The 15834-nt window shown below is 52.0% G+C and overlaps 1 protein-coding gene across 2 annotated transcripts in view; it reads left to right on the top strand.

Annotated features, from left to right (window-relative positions):
* LRP5 (LDL receptor related protein 5) overlaps positions 1–15834 on the top strand; it is a 108973-nt gene that overhangs the window by 13844 nt on the left and 79295 nt on the right. The window contains exon 1 of one of the 2 annotated variants that reach the window (XM_041773933.1): positions 9–185. The exons of the other annotated variant lie outside the window; for it this stretch is intronic. Within the exon in view, the coding sequence (XP_041629867.1) occupies positions 71–185 (115 nt within the window). The 5' untranslated portion in view covers positions 9–70. Of the gene's footprint in view, positions 1–8; positions 186–15834 lie in introns of those variants that run through there. 2 annotated transcript variants of the gene reach the window in all.

Below are 15834 nucleotides of genomic sequence, written 5' to 3'. Positions count from 1 at the left end.
ACCTGGACCCTGTACAGAGTTCTGCTGGGATGCTGGGGGTGGGGGGGGGCCTGGGGCAGGAGCCACGGAGATGAGTAGGAGGGACCTGCCGACCCACCAGCCTTACCTGGCTCCCCCTTCTAAGCAGCACTCTTCTGGGACCTACTCTCTGCGCAAGAAGGAGCAGTTGGAGTCCCAGGCTCCAGGTGCATCTCTCTGTTCCTTTTCTTCTTCTCCCTGGGCACAGAAGGGTTGTCCTGGAACACAGGACCCAGATATATGGTCAGGGGGTGGGAGGCCACCATCCCTGGGGGCAGAGGCTGAGATGCTGGGCTTCTTCCTTGGAATGTGGTAGGTCACCGCAGTGCCTTGGGGACTGGATGCCCCTCCCTTGTCTGACCCTTCTGCAGAGAGATCTGGGGGTCATTCAGGTGCCCTGAATGAGTGAATTTCAAGTGCTTTGGTAAGAACCTGTCCTCTTTGCTCTCCTGTGTTGCTGATTAGCAGAGGGTGACTTTGGGCAGGTTACCCAGTCCCCCCTTCCACATACCCACATACTGAAAAAGCCCCCCCCCGCGCCACACCCAGGGCCCTCCCAAACGCTCATTTCAGGCTTCTCCACATTCTTACAAAACTTCAGATCCGATGCTTAGCTTGTTTCCAAGTATAATGAGAATAATCAGAGCTGGTCTAAAGTGCTGAGCATTTACAGGCAGCCCCCAGACCTGCATAAGATATTCAGGACCCAGAAGCTCCAGCTCTTCAAGACATGTTAGTGGCCGGAGGGGCTTTGGACAGGGTTTCAGCAGGGACCAAGAACCATGGTTTCTCTCTGTCCACTCTGCTCTGCCTGGGACAGAAGTGTTGCGAGCCTGAGGTCTTTTGTTTGGCTCCTGGCAGCAGCCTCGAGGCCTCAGCACCTAGCGGGCTGCTTTTTTTTCAGGAACAGTAGATCATTTGAAAGCAGAGCCTCCCAGTCTTGCCCCATAAAAAATGAGATTTTGTAGAGTGATGGTAAATTTGGCACGCCTTTATTATTATTTTTTTTGTGCAACACTTAAAGAAAATAAAAGCTGGTACAAAGGTATGTTTGTTTCTGAAATGCATTTCCTTTCCCAGATGTTCTTTTCTGCCAATTCCAAAATGCGTTCTGAGCTCAGTTCTCGTTTCCTCTCTGTGGAGTAGAACAATGAGATCTCTGTGACCACACAGGGAAAACGCAGTCTTCCTCGCCAGTGGGCCCGGGGCGGGGTGGGGCCGCTGCAGTCGTCCCACCTTCTCCCACTTCAGTGGAAAGGACCAGTCTGTGCCAGCAGGGTTAGGGACTCCTGCTGACATTCCCGCTGACTGTTGGGGGGGCGGGGGTAGGGGGCTGCTTAGAGGCACCGGGGCCCTGTGCACCTTTGTTTCTAACTCTTTAGTTTGCTGTGTGGCCGTGCACTAAATTCTTGTATGTGCATTGCCTTTGTGCATCCTGGGACTATGTTACCTGGAGCTGATCTGGCCCCTTCTTTCTGGCATCAAATACTGGTGTCCCTGGCCAAAGGGCAGGTGTCTAGGACACATTGCAGAGGCAGAGTTGGCCGGAGAGCCAGGTAGACCCCGGTGGACATCCCCAGAGTCAGCAGGACCTCGGGCCCTCCGGGGCTGGTTGGCCAGTCCCTTTTGCGCTTGACATGGGTGATGCATGTGCTCCTTGGGAGCCATGGACCGCACAGCTGCATGTGCTCCCACATAATACATGCGTGCACACAAGTGCAGGATCCTTAGCACCTCCTTGGTTAATTTCCAAGGACTGTTAAGAGACCCATAAAAGCTTGCACTTAGGATGGATTTTATACTGATGTCCATTAAGAATGTTTCTCTGGGGTGTGCATTTTTATTTAGGGTGTGCATTACATGATATCTTTACTTTTTGGTCAAGGTACCCTGCCTTCGAACACCCGCGATACACATAACTAGGCTTAATAAATAAAAGTAGCTCACGGTACTACACATTTACAGTGTGCCAGGCAGGTTCTAAGGGATGTTCGATTGACTCATTGAATCCTTGCCGCCACTCTGGGGCCTGGGTGCCCATTATATAGATGAGCAAACTGAGGTTAGGAGAGCCTGCAGAACTTGCTTGGGATCACGCAGAACTCAAATTGGCAGACTGAGGCCCCACTGCCTACTCCTTAATTGCAATTTGAATTATAAAAGTGTTTTCTTTCATCTATAAAGGAAATAGGCTGCAGAGCCCCCAGTGCATTTAGATTGGCCTTCATTATAAGAGGTGGGGAGGACCCAGGCCAGAAGGCTCTCCTGGGTGGCCCCACCTTCTGTACGAACCTGAGCAGCCACCTTGGTGCCTGTTTCCATGGGGCCTTCAGGACTTTGGGTGGAAGCTCCTGCCTCCCCTTTCGCTGGAATGGGCTGGCAGAGTCAGCCCCCCAGGGCCTCCGGGTCAGTCCCTGCCATGGCCTTGGGCCACTTCCGGGAGCAGGGAGCTGTTGAGCCGAAATGGTATGTAATCAGAATGCTATATTTTGTCGAAAATAAGAATGTTAGTAATGGGCTGGTTTCTGGCAAGTCCAACTGGGACTCTGAAATACATATTTTTCCCTACTCTGCCCTAAACCTTCTAATTAGTGAAAACGCACATTTGCAAACATAAATCAAATGTCGTATTTCCTACAAACTTGTCCTAGGTATCACTGAGCTAGTAACATTCCACGGTTGCTAAATTAGGGCTTGCAGAATGAGTGCATGTGAGTGTGTGTGTGAGAGAGAGAGCGAGCACGAGAGAGCGAGCACAAGCTCATGAGGAACAGGAGGGAAGGAGAGACTGGGGTGCCTGTTGGGGAACCCACTTCTGTCCCTCACAGGTGCTTGGGCCCCTGCTTCCAGCTCCCTTACCTGTCAGCACCTGCAGGGTCACCGCAGTGAAACTTATATATTTGCCCAAATACAACATAGTTGGTAGAGGAAATGGCTTCACTTTCCCTCACAGGGAAATCTCTGCAGTGTTTGTAACCAGACCCTGACATCTACAACCAATGCACTCCGTTAATGGACTCTGTTTTGGAAAGGGCGATTATCTCTGGTAACTGGCCCTGGTGTGGGCTGTGCCCTCCCTCCCTGGCATTGGCACCAGCTCTGGGGCCCCATGCACTTCTGGGGCTGCGTTCAAGGAACTGGGCTTGGGGTCCCAGGCAGTTGGGGTCATTTCCAGTTCTGAGCCATGTTGTGGGGGTAGGATGCTTACCTGCCTGTGTAGACCAGCGTCCTGGAGCTTGTTGGGTCATTGGTATCTGGGGTGGTTGGTTGCAAATAATTTCCCAGTAACCGGATGGAGAAAATCTTTGTCAGGACTGACATCCTCTGGCCAGAAGACCATGTGAGAGCCCCCAGAGAGCCTTAGAGAGCCCCCAGACTTGGATATATCAGTCTTCTTGTTCACGAAAAGGGGAGGAGGTGGTTGGGGATGGGAAGTAAGTGTGATGGGCTGGAGATAGGATCTGTGGTGCCTCTGCTCAGTCTCTGCTGACGTGTCCTATTCAGTTTTGCTTTTGTGTTTTCCATTTCACTTTACCTCCAGGCCACTTTTTCTCAAAATGTGTCCCCTAGGTCAAAACTAAATGGTGCTCTTTTATCAGATACACTTGGGAAATCCTGGGTATAGGACATGAACTAGGTTTCCTCATTGTGGGACTTCTCAGAGCCTTTAAAATGGCAGTTACATGCTAGATTGTGTCTCCTCTCTGTAGGCTCACTCCACAGGTTGAGGAAAAGGGGTGGTTACTGGTGTGTGAGCTCTATAGTGCCCAAGGTAACAGGGGACATCACTGGCACTGTTCTTTCCCATCACCCCTGCTTCTTCACACTTGTCACCTCTGGGCAGTGGTCTCCTCACTCTGCTGACTGAATAGAGTAGCCCGGCTTCGTGTCTGGGTCCAAGGTCAGAGTAAGCCCCTGCCCACTCATGTCAAGAGATTTAGTGAGATCTGTCAACTTTTGCATTCTTTGAGGTTGCCTGTTGGTTGCTTTTGGGATTTGTGCCCTCAGATAGACGTGGGTGACGTGTGGTGTGGTGGGTGGTAGTGGAGGAAAAAGCCAGCTTAGGATCGGGGTCTCCACCCCGGGCCCCACATTTTGTGTGCTGTGTGGTCTCAGTGAGCTGCTGGAGGTCCAGCTTTTTTTGGTCATCAAAAAAAAAAAAAAAAAAAGAAAGAAAGAGGTAAAACTGCTCTTCCTTCAGGCCAGGCGGCAAGGCAGGGAAGGTGCTATGAGATTGAGTTGGGTTAAGATAGAGAGTGAGTGGGCAGTAAGCCCACAGCAGATCCCTCTGGAGTCTGCTGACCCATGTGGGAGTTGGGCTGGGGGCTGGGGAGCTGACTTCAGTTGTGAAGGGGTGTCCAGGACTTGCCAGGTGGGAGGCTTGATGATCATCTGACAGTCATCCCGGGAGGTGTTCTGCATTGGGGGTGAGCCTATGTTGGGTGGGAATTAGGGCCCCATAGTCACCTCTGGAAGGGGTCCATGTTACTTGGGCCAGGGTCAGGACCTTCAGAGTGGCCCTTGGGGGCAGTGTGCTACTGCAGCTGATTCCTAGGGGTCCCTCTGACAGGTGCTCAGTGGGTCTGTGCCAGGTCCTGGGGCTTTGCTCATCTTCTAGGACTTTCCAGAGTAGCTGAGCTCAGGGTCCTCCTTAGCATGGGCCACAATGTCCTCCTGCCTGCCCCAGGGCACAGCCCCCTTACACAGGGTGGCATCAGGGACCCCCCCCACCCCCACCCCCCGCCCAGCCCATCTCCTTGTTTAATGAAAATACTATTTAAGGGTTTTTTCTAAACTTCTTTGTACTCTAAGACATCTGAAGCTTCATTTTCTTGTATCTTTTACAACTGATTTCTTCTTTCCTGCTCCACTCCCCCCAGACCTGCCCTCATAGTTTCCTGTCCGCCTGCTTCCCTGACCTTTGAAATGTGGTCCCTGCTCTGGAAGCTTTCCTGGGCCTCAGGGTTAAGTACCCTGTGTGTGTGTGCGCACGCGGGTGCGTGTTAAGGCTAGGGAAACTAGCAGCTGGGGAACTGTAGAAACGGGGTGACCAAGCTGGAGGAAGATGGCTGGCTCTGAGCTGTGCCATAAGCCCAGGCTGGTGAGCCTGTGAATGGAGGAGCAGGTGGGGAGGCACCTGGAGTCTAGCAGTTGCAAGGTGAACCTGAGGACTGGGGACCAACCCACGTGACTGGGCTGGGACAGGGCAGGTGGGATGAGAGGTGTTGACCTTGCTTCTGCAGCCAGTGATGTGCATAGACCTCAGAGAGCAGCTTGATGAATGTCCACAGCCATGCGTCTTAGTCCAGGTCAAGAGTATAACTTCCGGAAGATTCCTTGAGCTGCTTTCTAGCTTTCCCCTGCCCGCCCTGTCCCAGGAGGCACCACTCAAGTTTTGTCTTCTGAACTCCCCACCCTTGTGGTCATAATAAAAGCTATTTCTTTTTATCCCAAGCAGCCTTGATTTGGGAGTAGATAAGCATCCTTTGTAATAGGTTATAGTCTTAATGCCAACCGTGGCTATATCTGCTCTGGATTTGAAGCAAAGTACAATATTTATTTATTAATATAGTGCAGATGTCAGCATACCTGATTGATGGATAGGTCATTATCAGGATAGCACCTTGAACAGAGAGAGAGAAGGAGGGCCCTCTGCCAGAAGCCCCATGTGCCAGAGCCAGCCTTGGAGGGGAGTTGGGCAGTCTCACGGAGGACTTGGCTTTCACCTGGGCCAGGTGTGGGACCAGGGAGGGCTCGGGGGGTAGGAATGGTGGAGGCATGGTGGTAGAGAGTGGAGTCTCCTTGGTCTGCTCTGGTGGGAGCTGGAGCCTGCGAGGAACCTGGGCGGCTGAGGCCAGGTTGGGGGTACGAGAGGAGTTTGGGCACATCCCTGGCTGAGTGGGTCTGAGGTGGATAGATGGGTGGGGGAGGCTTTGGGGGCTCTGACAGGGCAGGCCAGGTGGGAGCTGGGAGAGCCGAGTCTTCCGGGGCTTTGGGAGAGGTTATGGAGAGTTCCACTCCAGCTCAGCCCACTCAGGCCAACACGTTTGTTTGCTGAGCTTTCCATAAAAGGCAGAACATCTGTTCAGTTAAAGGAAACCCAACATTTATGATTGTTGTAAATGTCAAGTGTCCCCTTTAGAATGTTTAGGAACCGCAGAATGTGTCACTGAGGGGAGCCTATCTTCATTGGGCAGAAGCCCCAGAGGGAAGGTGAAGCTCCGTTGCTGGGATGGTGGCCGCACGTGGCCTCTGCGCCCCAGTGACAGGGTGCTCCCCTGCGCTGGGCGCTGGGCAGAGGCGTGGGGTGGGAGGTTCCCAGCTCCGAGGAACTGCCCATGTAAAAGGGAGTTTGGGCATTTAACATGATGTTAATCAAGAAATTGCCTTGAGAAGTTGCAGTGGGGTTTTGCTGAGCTCGGTGCTCCTATGGTGGAGCTGCAGACATTTTCCAGCCATTCCAACATCCCTGCAGTCTGTGCTCCGCGATCCAGCGCGTGCTTCTCGGACTCGGAAGTGAGGGACTGAACTTCTCTGTGCACACACCTGGGGAGCCTCATTCACTTGCATTTTTGGGGACCACGCAGATTTTTCCTTGATCCCCGTCATTTTAGCCAGATCAGCGCCTTTCCTGTGTTTCCTCTTATAGGGGAAATAGAACTTTCCTGCCCAGTGGTGGGGAGAGGCTCCCACCCCAGCCCAAGTGCCTCTGAGGTATGCTTTATCATAACAGTCGAGGGAATTCTGCAGTTTCTCTCTGTTCAAGTCATGCTTTTTTTGTTTTTTATTTAATGAATTAATTTATTTTAAAAGATTTTATTTATTTGAGAGAGAGAGGGAGAGAGGGTGAGCACAAGCAGGGGGGGAGCAGAGGGAGAGGGAGAAGCAGGCTCCCGGATGAGCAGGGAGCCCAATGTGGGACCCGATCCTGGGATCCCGGGATCATGACCTGAGCTGAAGGCAGATGCTTCACTGACTGAGCCACCCGGGTGCCCCCCCCTTTTTGTTTTTTTAATTAAAATTAAAATTTTTTTAAATATTTAAATTCAGTTTGCCAACATATAGTATAACATCCAGTGCTCATCTCATCAAGTGCCCGCCTTAGTTTTTTTGTTTTTGTAAATGATGGTTTGAGCTTTATCTAAAGTACCTAGGATTGTATCTAAGTAGTACGTACAAGACAGTTTGGGAAAAGAATACAGTTTTGTAGAAGGACCTAAACAATATTTAAATAAATGTTTATGGATAAGAAGACACAGTCCTGGAGATGTTACTTCCCCTACACGAACCACTGTGTCTATCCTTTCCCAGGGCAAAGGTGCTAGCCCCTGGCATGTGAGGAAGCGGGGTGGTGGTGGGGTACGGCGTGGAGGTGCTGGTGGTGATGTGGCCTGGGCACCCGGTGTCCGGGAAGCAAGCAGGGGTGCTGTGAGCAGTGGCGGGCGGCAGAGGCTGGGGAGTGGTTGGGAAGTTGGTTATATTGAGCAAATAAGTCAGTCAATGGACAGCCCCAAACACCAGTTTTCCACTTTGGAGAAGATACTAACACATGCAGAAAGAGAAACTGATTAGGGATGCCTGGGTGGCTCGGTGGTTGAGCGGCTGTCTTCGGCTCAGGGCATGATCCCGGGGTCCTGGAATTGGGTCCCACATTGGGCTCCCTGCTCATTCGGGAGCCTGCTTCTCCCTCTGCCTATGTCTCTGCCTTTCTCTCTGTGTCTCTCATGAATAAATAAATTAAAGCTTTAAAAAAAATCGCCAAAAAAAAAAGGAATGATTAGAAAGCACCGTGAAGAAATGTGTAAAATCGCAAGGAGTGCCACGCACTCATGTATTTTTCCTGCATGTGCACGCACATGCAGAGGGTGATATAGAAATACAATTTTAGGTGTCTCTGTGTGTAAAAGTGCATGGATTCACGACTGTTGGTTCTCCTTATTTATAGCAGTGTGTCCTGTAAAGTCTCTACAGACACTGACTTAGTGAAGACCGGGAAATGCAAGGCTGGCTTTCTGTGGGCCTCTCGTCCTGACATCTTCATCTACCGATCAGTATGTAGCCTTACTTCCCATATGAGTTTGTCGAAGACTCCTTGTTTAGGATGGATGGCATGAATGCATGGCCAGCAGTGCTGGGAGTCATGCCCTCAGGAAGCTCCTGCAGCCCATATTGTGTCTGTAAGGCTGGCATTGGCCTTCTTGCATGCGGGCATGCCACACAGCATTTGAGCACCGTGCCTAGGGACCATTTCTAATGGTGACCCCGCCAAAAAGCCCAGAAATATGAACAACATGGCACTCACTAGGGCACAAAACAGGATGTTTTGTTTGAGAGCAGAAACAGAGCATCGCCTCGTCCTGCCTCAGTGGGACATGCACATGAGACGACAGTTCTTTCCCTCTGTGTGTGCACAGAGGGTCTGGTGATCACAGGAGCTTTGCCAATGACTTGAGGGTTGTAAAGAAAATTTAGCGTATAGGCCAACTAAGAGATGGGATATTTGGATAACGAGGGTGGCCTGTGCTCGTGTTTTCTAGCTGCACCTCCTGACAACCCTGGGGACAGTGATTTCCAAGTAGCAGTGAGCAGACCCCATGCCCAGGTCTGGGCTTCCAAAGCTCACTGTCCCAGGAGAGGAACCAGAGCTCCTCAGAGGAAAGGCCAGAGCCAGGGCTGAGGTAGGGAAAGGGGCCCCTGTGCCTGGAGCATATTATTGGGGCAGAAAGTAAAGAAATCCTCAGGAGGCAGTGGAGGTGTGCCAGTAGGAGTCAGCCTGAAGGGAATCTCACTGTCCAAATGTAGGGAAGTATAAACATCAGAGTAAATGGGGATATTGGACCTTAATCCATTTAATGAGCTAGGAAGGGGTGGCTAGGTGGCTCTGTTGGTTAGCCATCTGCCTTTGGCTCAGGTCATAATCCTGAGGTCTTGGGATCGATTCCTGCATTGGGCTCTTTGCTTAGCAGGGAGCCTGCTTCTCCTTCTCCCCCTACCCCCCCACCTAGTGCTCCTATTCTCTCTCTCAAATAAATAAATAAAAATCTTAAAAAAAAAAAAGCTAAGAATAGATGAGTCTACACGGGCTTAAATAAATAAGTAGCACATTGCAGACATGCTTTAATGACTGCCCAACATTTAAAGATAAAATCCTGAATGCAGGCTCTACCTGCAGTTCTAAGTCATTCTTTTCAGTAGCTTGTACGATTCTGTAATGTTACTACGCCATGCGCTTTGATTTATACCATTAAGTTGTGTTAAAATATGCATCATATAAAATTTACCATCGTAACCATGTAAAAGCGTCCAGCCCAGTGGCATGGGGTACATTCACCCTGTTGTGAAGCATCCACTCCACCCACCTCCCACAGTAATGTATACACTCCTGAAGCCAGGCTTTTACTATGAGACAGCAGCACGATAAGCATCCTGGTGTATCTTTCTGTCCCGTCAGCTTTGCTGTGACATTTTTGCCTTTCATACTGTGAACACTTTAAGATCCCATATAAAACATCCCAGCAGAGACTCTGGAACTCAGGAAGCTGGTTGTGAAATGTGGAGAAGGCTCAGGACAGCCAGGACATCCTGAGGAGGAAACGAGGGGCTGGCGCTGCCAGGTGTTGGGGTGTGTGCTGCTGGTTCAGGGCTGGACAGGTAGACAGGGGCAGAGGAACCCAGGCATACCTGGGGATATGGCATGAGTAGGGGAGCTCCATTTGAGAAACTGCTAGAAGGCATCCAGAGCTGTTAGGAGTTGGGTAAGTTGCTTGTAAGCCATTGTGAGTAAAATTATTTCAAGTGCATAGATATATCTTGGTATTGAGCCTGGGCACACTCGGTATTCACAAAGCCTTATTCATCCTTCCAGGCTCTGGTCTCCCTTCCTCCAGGAGGCCTACCAGGTCCAGCCAACAGTTCATTTTCCTTCAGGCTCTAGATATCTCCTGTCTGTGACACTCACCTGCCATTTCTTCTTGTTTAGTTAAACTGTGTGTGTGCAGTGTGTGTCCTGCCCGACTAAATCCTTGAATGTGTCCCATGTAGTCTTCCTTTCCTAGAGGGCTGGTGTGGGATGGAGGGTCACTCCTGGCTGGTAAATCCACAGCTTGTGTCCCAGCCCCGCCAGCCCAGTGAGCAATGTAACGCTTGGTGAGTATCAATAAGGCATGCACTAAAAATGTTGCTTATTTGGTCCAGTAGCAGAGGATTGGGTTACCTTGAGTTGAGTTGTGTTTAGAGTAACCATGTGAACAGTATAAAATACAGGCTATTGGAATGGAAGCCCAGACATCTGCTATGAATTCTATATATAAATACTGGATATGCTTACATGGGGTAGAGTGGGATGGCTGGCGCTGGATTTTCAGACTTGGAAATTGGTCATGGGTCCTGAAACCCAGGGGAGGAGGGAGAAGGAGCCAGCGGCCTGTGTCCGACGCTGTTTGGCTGAGGGTGCTGGGAACGTCAGACCACTTGCAACCAGGTGGGAGGACCTGCCCCCAGGCCCCTAACAGGGAGGGGGGGGGCCCACAGGACTCTTTGGGGGTGTCCTGAGGGTTATGGCAAGAAGGGACCATGCACATCCGGGGCCACGGAAAGGGTAACCTTGTGCCTGGTTAAACCAACTGGGAGACCAGGACAGAGGAAACATCACAGGGGAATTTGGTCCACTCCGGGCCCGGTGGTGCCCTTTTAAGGGTAGATCTCATTTCCTGCCTCTAAAATTTTGTCCCAAATTTCACAGTGAGAGCCCAGTGTCCCCCCACCCCCACCCCCAAGTGTGAGTCCATGCACATTCCTTTGGAGCCGAGCTGGCCCAGTACTGGATGGAGGATACTGCCCCACCCCGGCTGCTGTCTGGGTCAAGCCTGTGTATGAATCGTCCTGGCTCCCAGTCTAGTCCACAGTCTTTGAACTAGACGGACAGTAATCCCCCCCATTTAGGGCCAGACACGGCCATCCGAGAGGGCCGGGCCTGAACCGTCGCCCCCAGTGGGCTCCAGCGCTCACACTCGGAACGCTGACCTGGTTGGCCGGCCCTTCTGATCCATGGTCCTGAAAAACTCTTTGGCACAGATAACTTTGTAGCAACATAAATGGAATTCAGGGTGAAGACATGAAGAGTAAATTTACCCAGAGACCCAACGAGGTCATCTTTCCCGGTCTCCTGTTCAATCTTTGTCCCCACTGAGCCTGTCGGTGAAACCGCAGTGCAGGGGATCCCTGGGTGGCTCAGCGGTTTGGCGCCTGCCTTGAGCCCAGGGCGTGATCCTGGAGTCCCGGGATCGAGTCCCACGTCGGGCTCCCTGCATGGAGCCTGCTTCTCCCTCCTCCTGTGTCTCTGCCTCTTTTTCTCTCTCTCTGTGTCTATCATAAATAAAAATAAATAAATAAATCTTAAAAAAAAAAAGAAACTGCAGTACAAGTACAATTAGAGTTAGGTCGTGTGGGTGTATTTTTTTTTTTAATAATAAATTTATTTTTTATTGGTGTTCAATTTACCAACATACAGAATAACACCCAGTGCTCATCCTGTCAGGTGCCCCCCTCAGTGCCCGTCACCCATTCACCCCCAACCCCCGTCCTCTTTCCCTTCCATCACCCCTAGTTTGTTTCCCAGAGTTAGGAGTCTTTATGTTCTGTCTCCCTTTCTGATATTTCGTGTGGGTGTGTTTTGACTTAACACGATATTGTGCACATTCTCTGATGTCCCCGCAACCACTTTTTTATTACTTCTGTGGATGTGACTTTACGCTGGGAGAACAGTCTGGCTACCCCTGACTGTGGAGATATTTTGTTTATATTTTTATTGCAAATAAGGCTGCAGCAAATGCTGTGATCAGATCTTTTTCCTTCCTCCAGTATTCCTTCGGATGCATTCCTGCAAGGGTGAGCCCTGGGGAGACCTTTCCATGGCCCTTAATGCCAGGTGCTACAGTGTTTTCCAAAAGTGTTTTCCTGGTGTCCGTGGCTATCAGGTGACAGTCTGTTTTTCATGGTGACCCATGTGGTTTCCGGAGCTTGGAGGTGGCTGGGCCCAGTGGCTTCCGCTCAGCCCGTCCACCCTACCTTCCTCTTCCCTGTTGCGTTGCACTCTTTCTTCTTGCGATTCCTTCTTGCTGCCCAGAAGCTCAGGCCCTGAGTTAATAAATCATCCCTGGGACTAAAGGGAAAGGAGAGAAAATGAGTGAAAATATCAGTGAGGGTGACAAAACATGAGAGACACCTAACTCTGGGAAATGAACAAGTGGTGGAAGGGGAGGTGGGCAGGGGGGTTGGGGTGACTGCGTGATGGGCACTGAGGGGGACACTTGGCGGGATGAGCACTGGGTATTATGCTATATGTTGGCAAATTGAACTCCAATAAAAATTTTTTTTTAGTAAAATAAAATTAAAAAAAAAAATCGTCCCTGGGTGGAGTGACCAGAGAAGGTCAAGGTACATTTCTCAGAGCTGCAGTCCTCTCACCTGGGGGATATGCAGCTGAGACCTCTGACCCACAGGGGACTGTGGGATGAGAGGGTCTGGGGCATACAGGCACGCTGCCTGGCAGGGAAGGAGGACCTAGGAGCAGTGTCTGCTCCTCCTCCATGCTTCACCCTAGGACCTTTGCACTGGCTGTTCCCTCTTTTGATGATACCTTCTCTTCAGACCTCCCTCACCCCTTCACGTCTTTGCCAGGTGTCACTCTCTCAGGGGATTGCCATAACCGCCTTAGGTGAAATGAGAGCCCCCCACTCCCAGACCTTGTACCCTGCTCTGTTTTTCCAAACCATAGCACTAATGTTTCAAGGTACTAACTTTGCCTGTCTATTGTATTTATTGCTTATGACGGTTTCCCTACCATCATAGAGGACATGAAGGGGGTTCTGTGTGTCTGGGGTGATGCTATAGGGTCCTCTGCCACCACTCTCCTGGCTGTCTCTGCTGTGGTCTCAGTGCAACACACTGCCCGTCTTGACTGCTGTCCTGAGAGCTTCCTTGCCTTTCTGTTCTGCTCTGTTCTCTTCCATCTGGCCCTACACCCACCAGCATCCCCATGGCTGGCTGGCTCCTGTCCATTCTGTGTCCAGTGTCTCTCCACCAGTGGGAGAAGAGAGGCCCTAAGGAGGCCGGGTGGGAGGGCCATGTTGGCCGGGGTCACACAGGCCCTGAGCAGGCCACGAGGAGGGTAGGTGCTGCCTGTGGCATCTGGGGAAGCCGCCCTCACTGTGAGTTCCCAGGTACTTGGAGAGTGAAGTGGGTGCCCCTGTAGACCTGGAAGTGGAGTGTGCCATGCTTTCTAAACATCCTAGAAGCAGGAGCCGCTCCTCCTGGAAAGAGCCTGCCTGTTGGGGCCACGCCCATCCGGGTGGTGTGGAAGCTTGCCTGCCACCCACTCATCCACCCCTGGCTCCTCAGGGTGGTTCCCCTCCCTAAGAGTTTCACTTTGGGAAAAGCATAAGAAATTGAAAAACACTCCCCATCTGTGGCCTTTGAAGGGTGCACCTGAACTGCCCAGAGTGTAAACCGTGGTGAAAATGTGGTCTTTCCAGTTTGGGGAGAAAGTACAGAACAGAGCTAGAATTTTTTTTTGTGCCTGGGGCAGCTTCCAGGAGCTCCTTTCCTCCCCCTGTCTCCACAGCCCAGGCACCTCTTGCTGCAGGGTAGGGTGTTCTGGGTTTCTGGCTAACACTGGGTCTGGCAACTCACCCCCCACCCCCGTACCTCCTCCCCAGTGCTTCCCCTCCTGGCTGGAGAGCAGCCGATTGGAGGCCAGTCCTCTATGGAGCTGTCTTCCCGATGGTGCTCACACCCGGCGAGGCTCACCTGCGGCCCCTCACCTGTAGTCACGGACTAACACTTGAATACCTGGCAACAGGGAGCTTGCTCCCTCCTGAGACAGAGGTTACTTTATAGAAAGAGAGGTCAGTAGCTCCCCTTACCTCCCCACTTGCCTAACAAGGGGTTATCTGGCTGGAGCTGGGTCCTCCCTGCCAGGGGGAGGTCATGGGACTTTGGTGACATCACTGAGTGTGCTCCTGTGGGTGTCTGTGTCGGACGAGAGGATCAGTTTATCAGAGAGAGCATTGTGACCCTCAGAAGGTTAAGAACCATAGTGTGGAATTTTGACTCCTCATGCCCCGGCAGGTCATGCCTTGGCTGGAGGAGTGGGGATGAGCCAGGGGACCGTGCTGCAGGGAACCTCAGGAGCCTGGGCACTGTAAACCTCTCAGGTGGGACGGGATTCCTGGTAATCCCTACTCTGGGTGGCCAGGAACATCATGGCGATGATGAATGGGAATGTTGTCTAGGCATGCCACATCACTCTGGGTGTGCTGAGGGGTGTCTGCGTTTGGGTGGCTTTGTCCACTTGGGCCACTGTGTCCTTCAGATCCCACATGCGACCCTGCTCACAGTGAAGGCCCCCATCCTCTGGCCTCATGGATTCTTCCTCTCAGAAGGTTCTGGACCCTCCTTCATCCTGGGTCTCATCTACCTTCTCCCACTGCCTTACACGGCTGGCCAGGACCCAGCTCTCATGTGGCACCTAACTGCCGGCCAAGCCGTGGGGGTGGGCATCCCTGCTTCACTACCCAGAGTCTCTGGCTGGGGGTGGGGGCCCACACCCTTCTGGACAGTCCTGCTTTCCCTCTCCACCTCTCACAGGGCAGAGGTAACACACTTTCTTAAAGTTGGGGGATGCCGTAGGCTGGGTGTGGTGGGTGATGTGCACTTGCAGAGCAGCCCCTGTGCACGGGCCTGGGGCAGGGGCAGGAGCATTCTCAGCCAGGCAGTGGACCCTTGGCATATTGGGAAAGATTCCTATAAGAAGCCAGGAAAACAGGAAAAGTACCATTTTTGAATTTTTATTGAAGTGAATATACAACAGAAAAACAATGCATTTTTACAAACTGAATACACCTGTGCAACCAGCATACCGTAAGCGACCCACAGTGCAGGGGCCTTCGGTACACTGTTGAACTGGGCTGCGCAGGTACCTTTCAAAGGCTTATCTTTCCCTTCCATGAAGTGGGCACAATGTCACCCACAGCCCAAACCTGGGCATGGGGTTCCCAGGGGACTTACTGACGAGCCCGCACAGCTCTGCGTACTGTGCATGAGCTGCAGAAAGCTGTCAGCCTGTGAGGATGAATGTTCTTTACTGTCTGCATCTGTTTGGGGCAGAGAGGAGTGAGATCCGAGGACAGAGTACTTTGCAAGAGGTCCCTCCTTGCAAGAGGTCAGGACGCCAGCTCAGATGTGTCTGCACGACCCCCACTTGATCTTTACAAGCGTCCCTTCCTGCCTCACGACGCAGTGATGCTGGTGATGGCGATGGTGATGGTGGCAGTGGTGGAGCCCGTGGGGTCCTGACCTTCAGCCGTCCTTGTGTCCTTGTGTCCTCTAGAGGTGCAGCCTAGGTTTGAGCCCGACACTTGCTGTGGCGGCCTGACCTCAGCCCCAGCAGCACAGGGCGCTGTTGAAGGGTTTGAGCTGAGGGGTGGCATTCCAGAGTGGCAGACCGAGGCCACAGTCCCAGGAAGAGGCCTGAGCTAGGACAGCGGGTTGGGGAATTGTAAGGGAATCCTGAGACTGTGGCCCAGCCGAGACTGTGCCCTCCCGTCCCCTTCTCTGGCATCAGGATGATGTGACTTACCTCTCTGCAGCCCCCAGGGGTGCCATGTGGTGTGGGCATGGCAGGCAGAGTCACCTAGGCTTGGGGTGCTGCACGGGGTACTCCATGATCCCAGGAATTAGGGGAGCTAATGTTTGCTGCTTTAGAGGAGCTTTTGAGATGGCCTGGCCTGGGCCTGCCTGGGCACCTTCCAGCCTGTG

The sequence above is a fragment of the Vulpes lagopus genome, chromosome 11 (genome assembly GCF_018345385.1).
Source record: "Vulpes lagopus strain Blue_001 chromosome 11, ASM1834538v1, whole genome shotgun sequence".
Classification (NCBI taxonomy): domain Eukaryota; kingdom Metazoa; phylum Chordata; class Mammalia; order Carnivora; family Canidae; genus Vulpes; species Vulpes lagopus.
The sequence above is the reverse complement of the archived record's forward strand: the minus strand, read 5'-3'. Positions and strand labels throughout refer to the sequence as shown.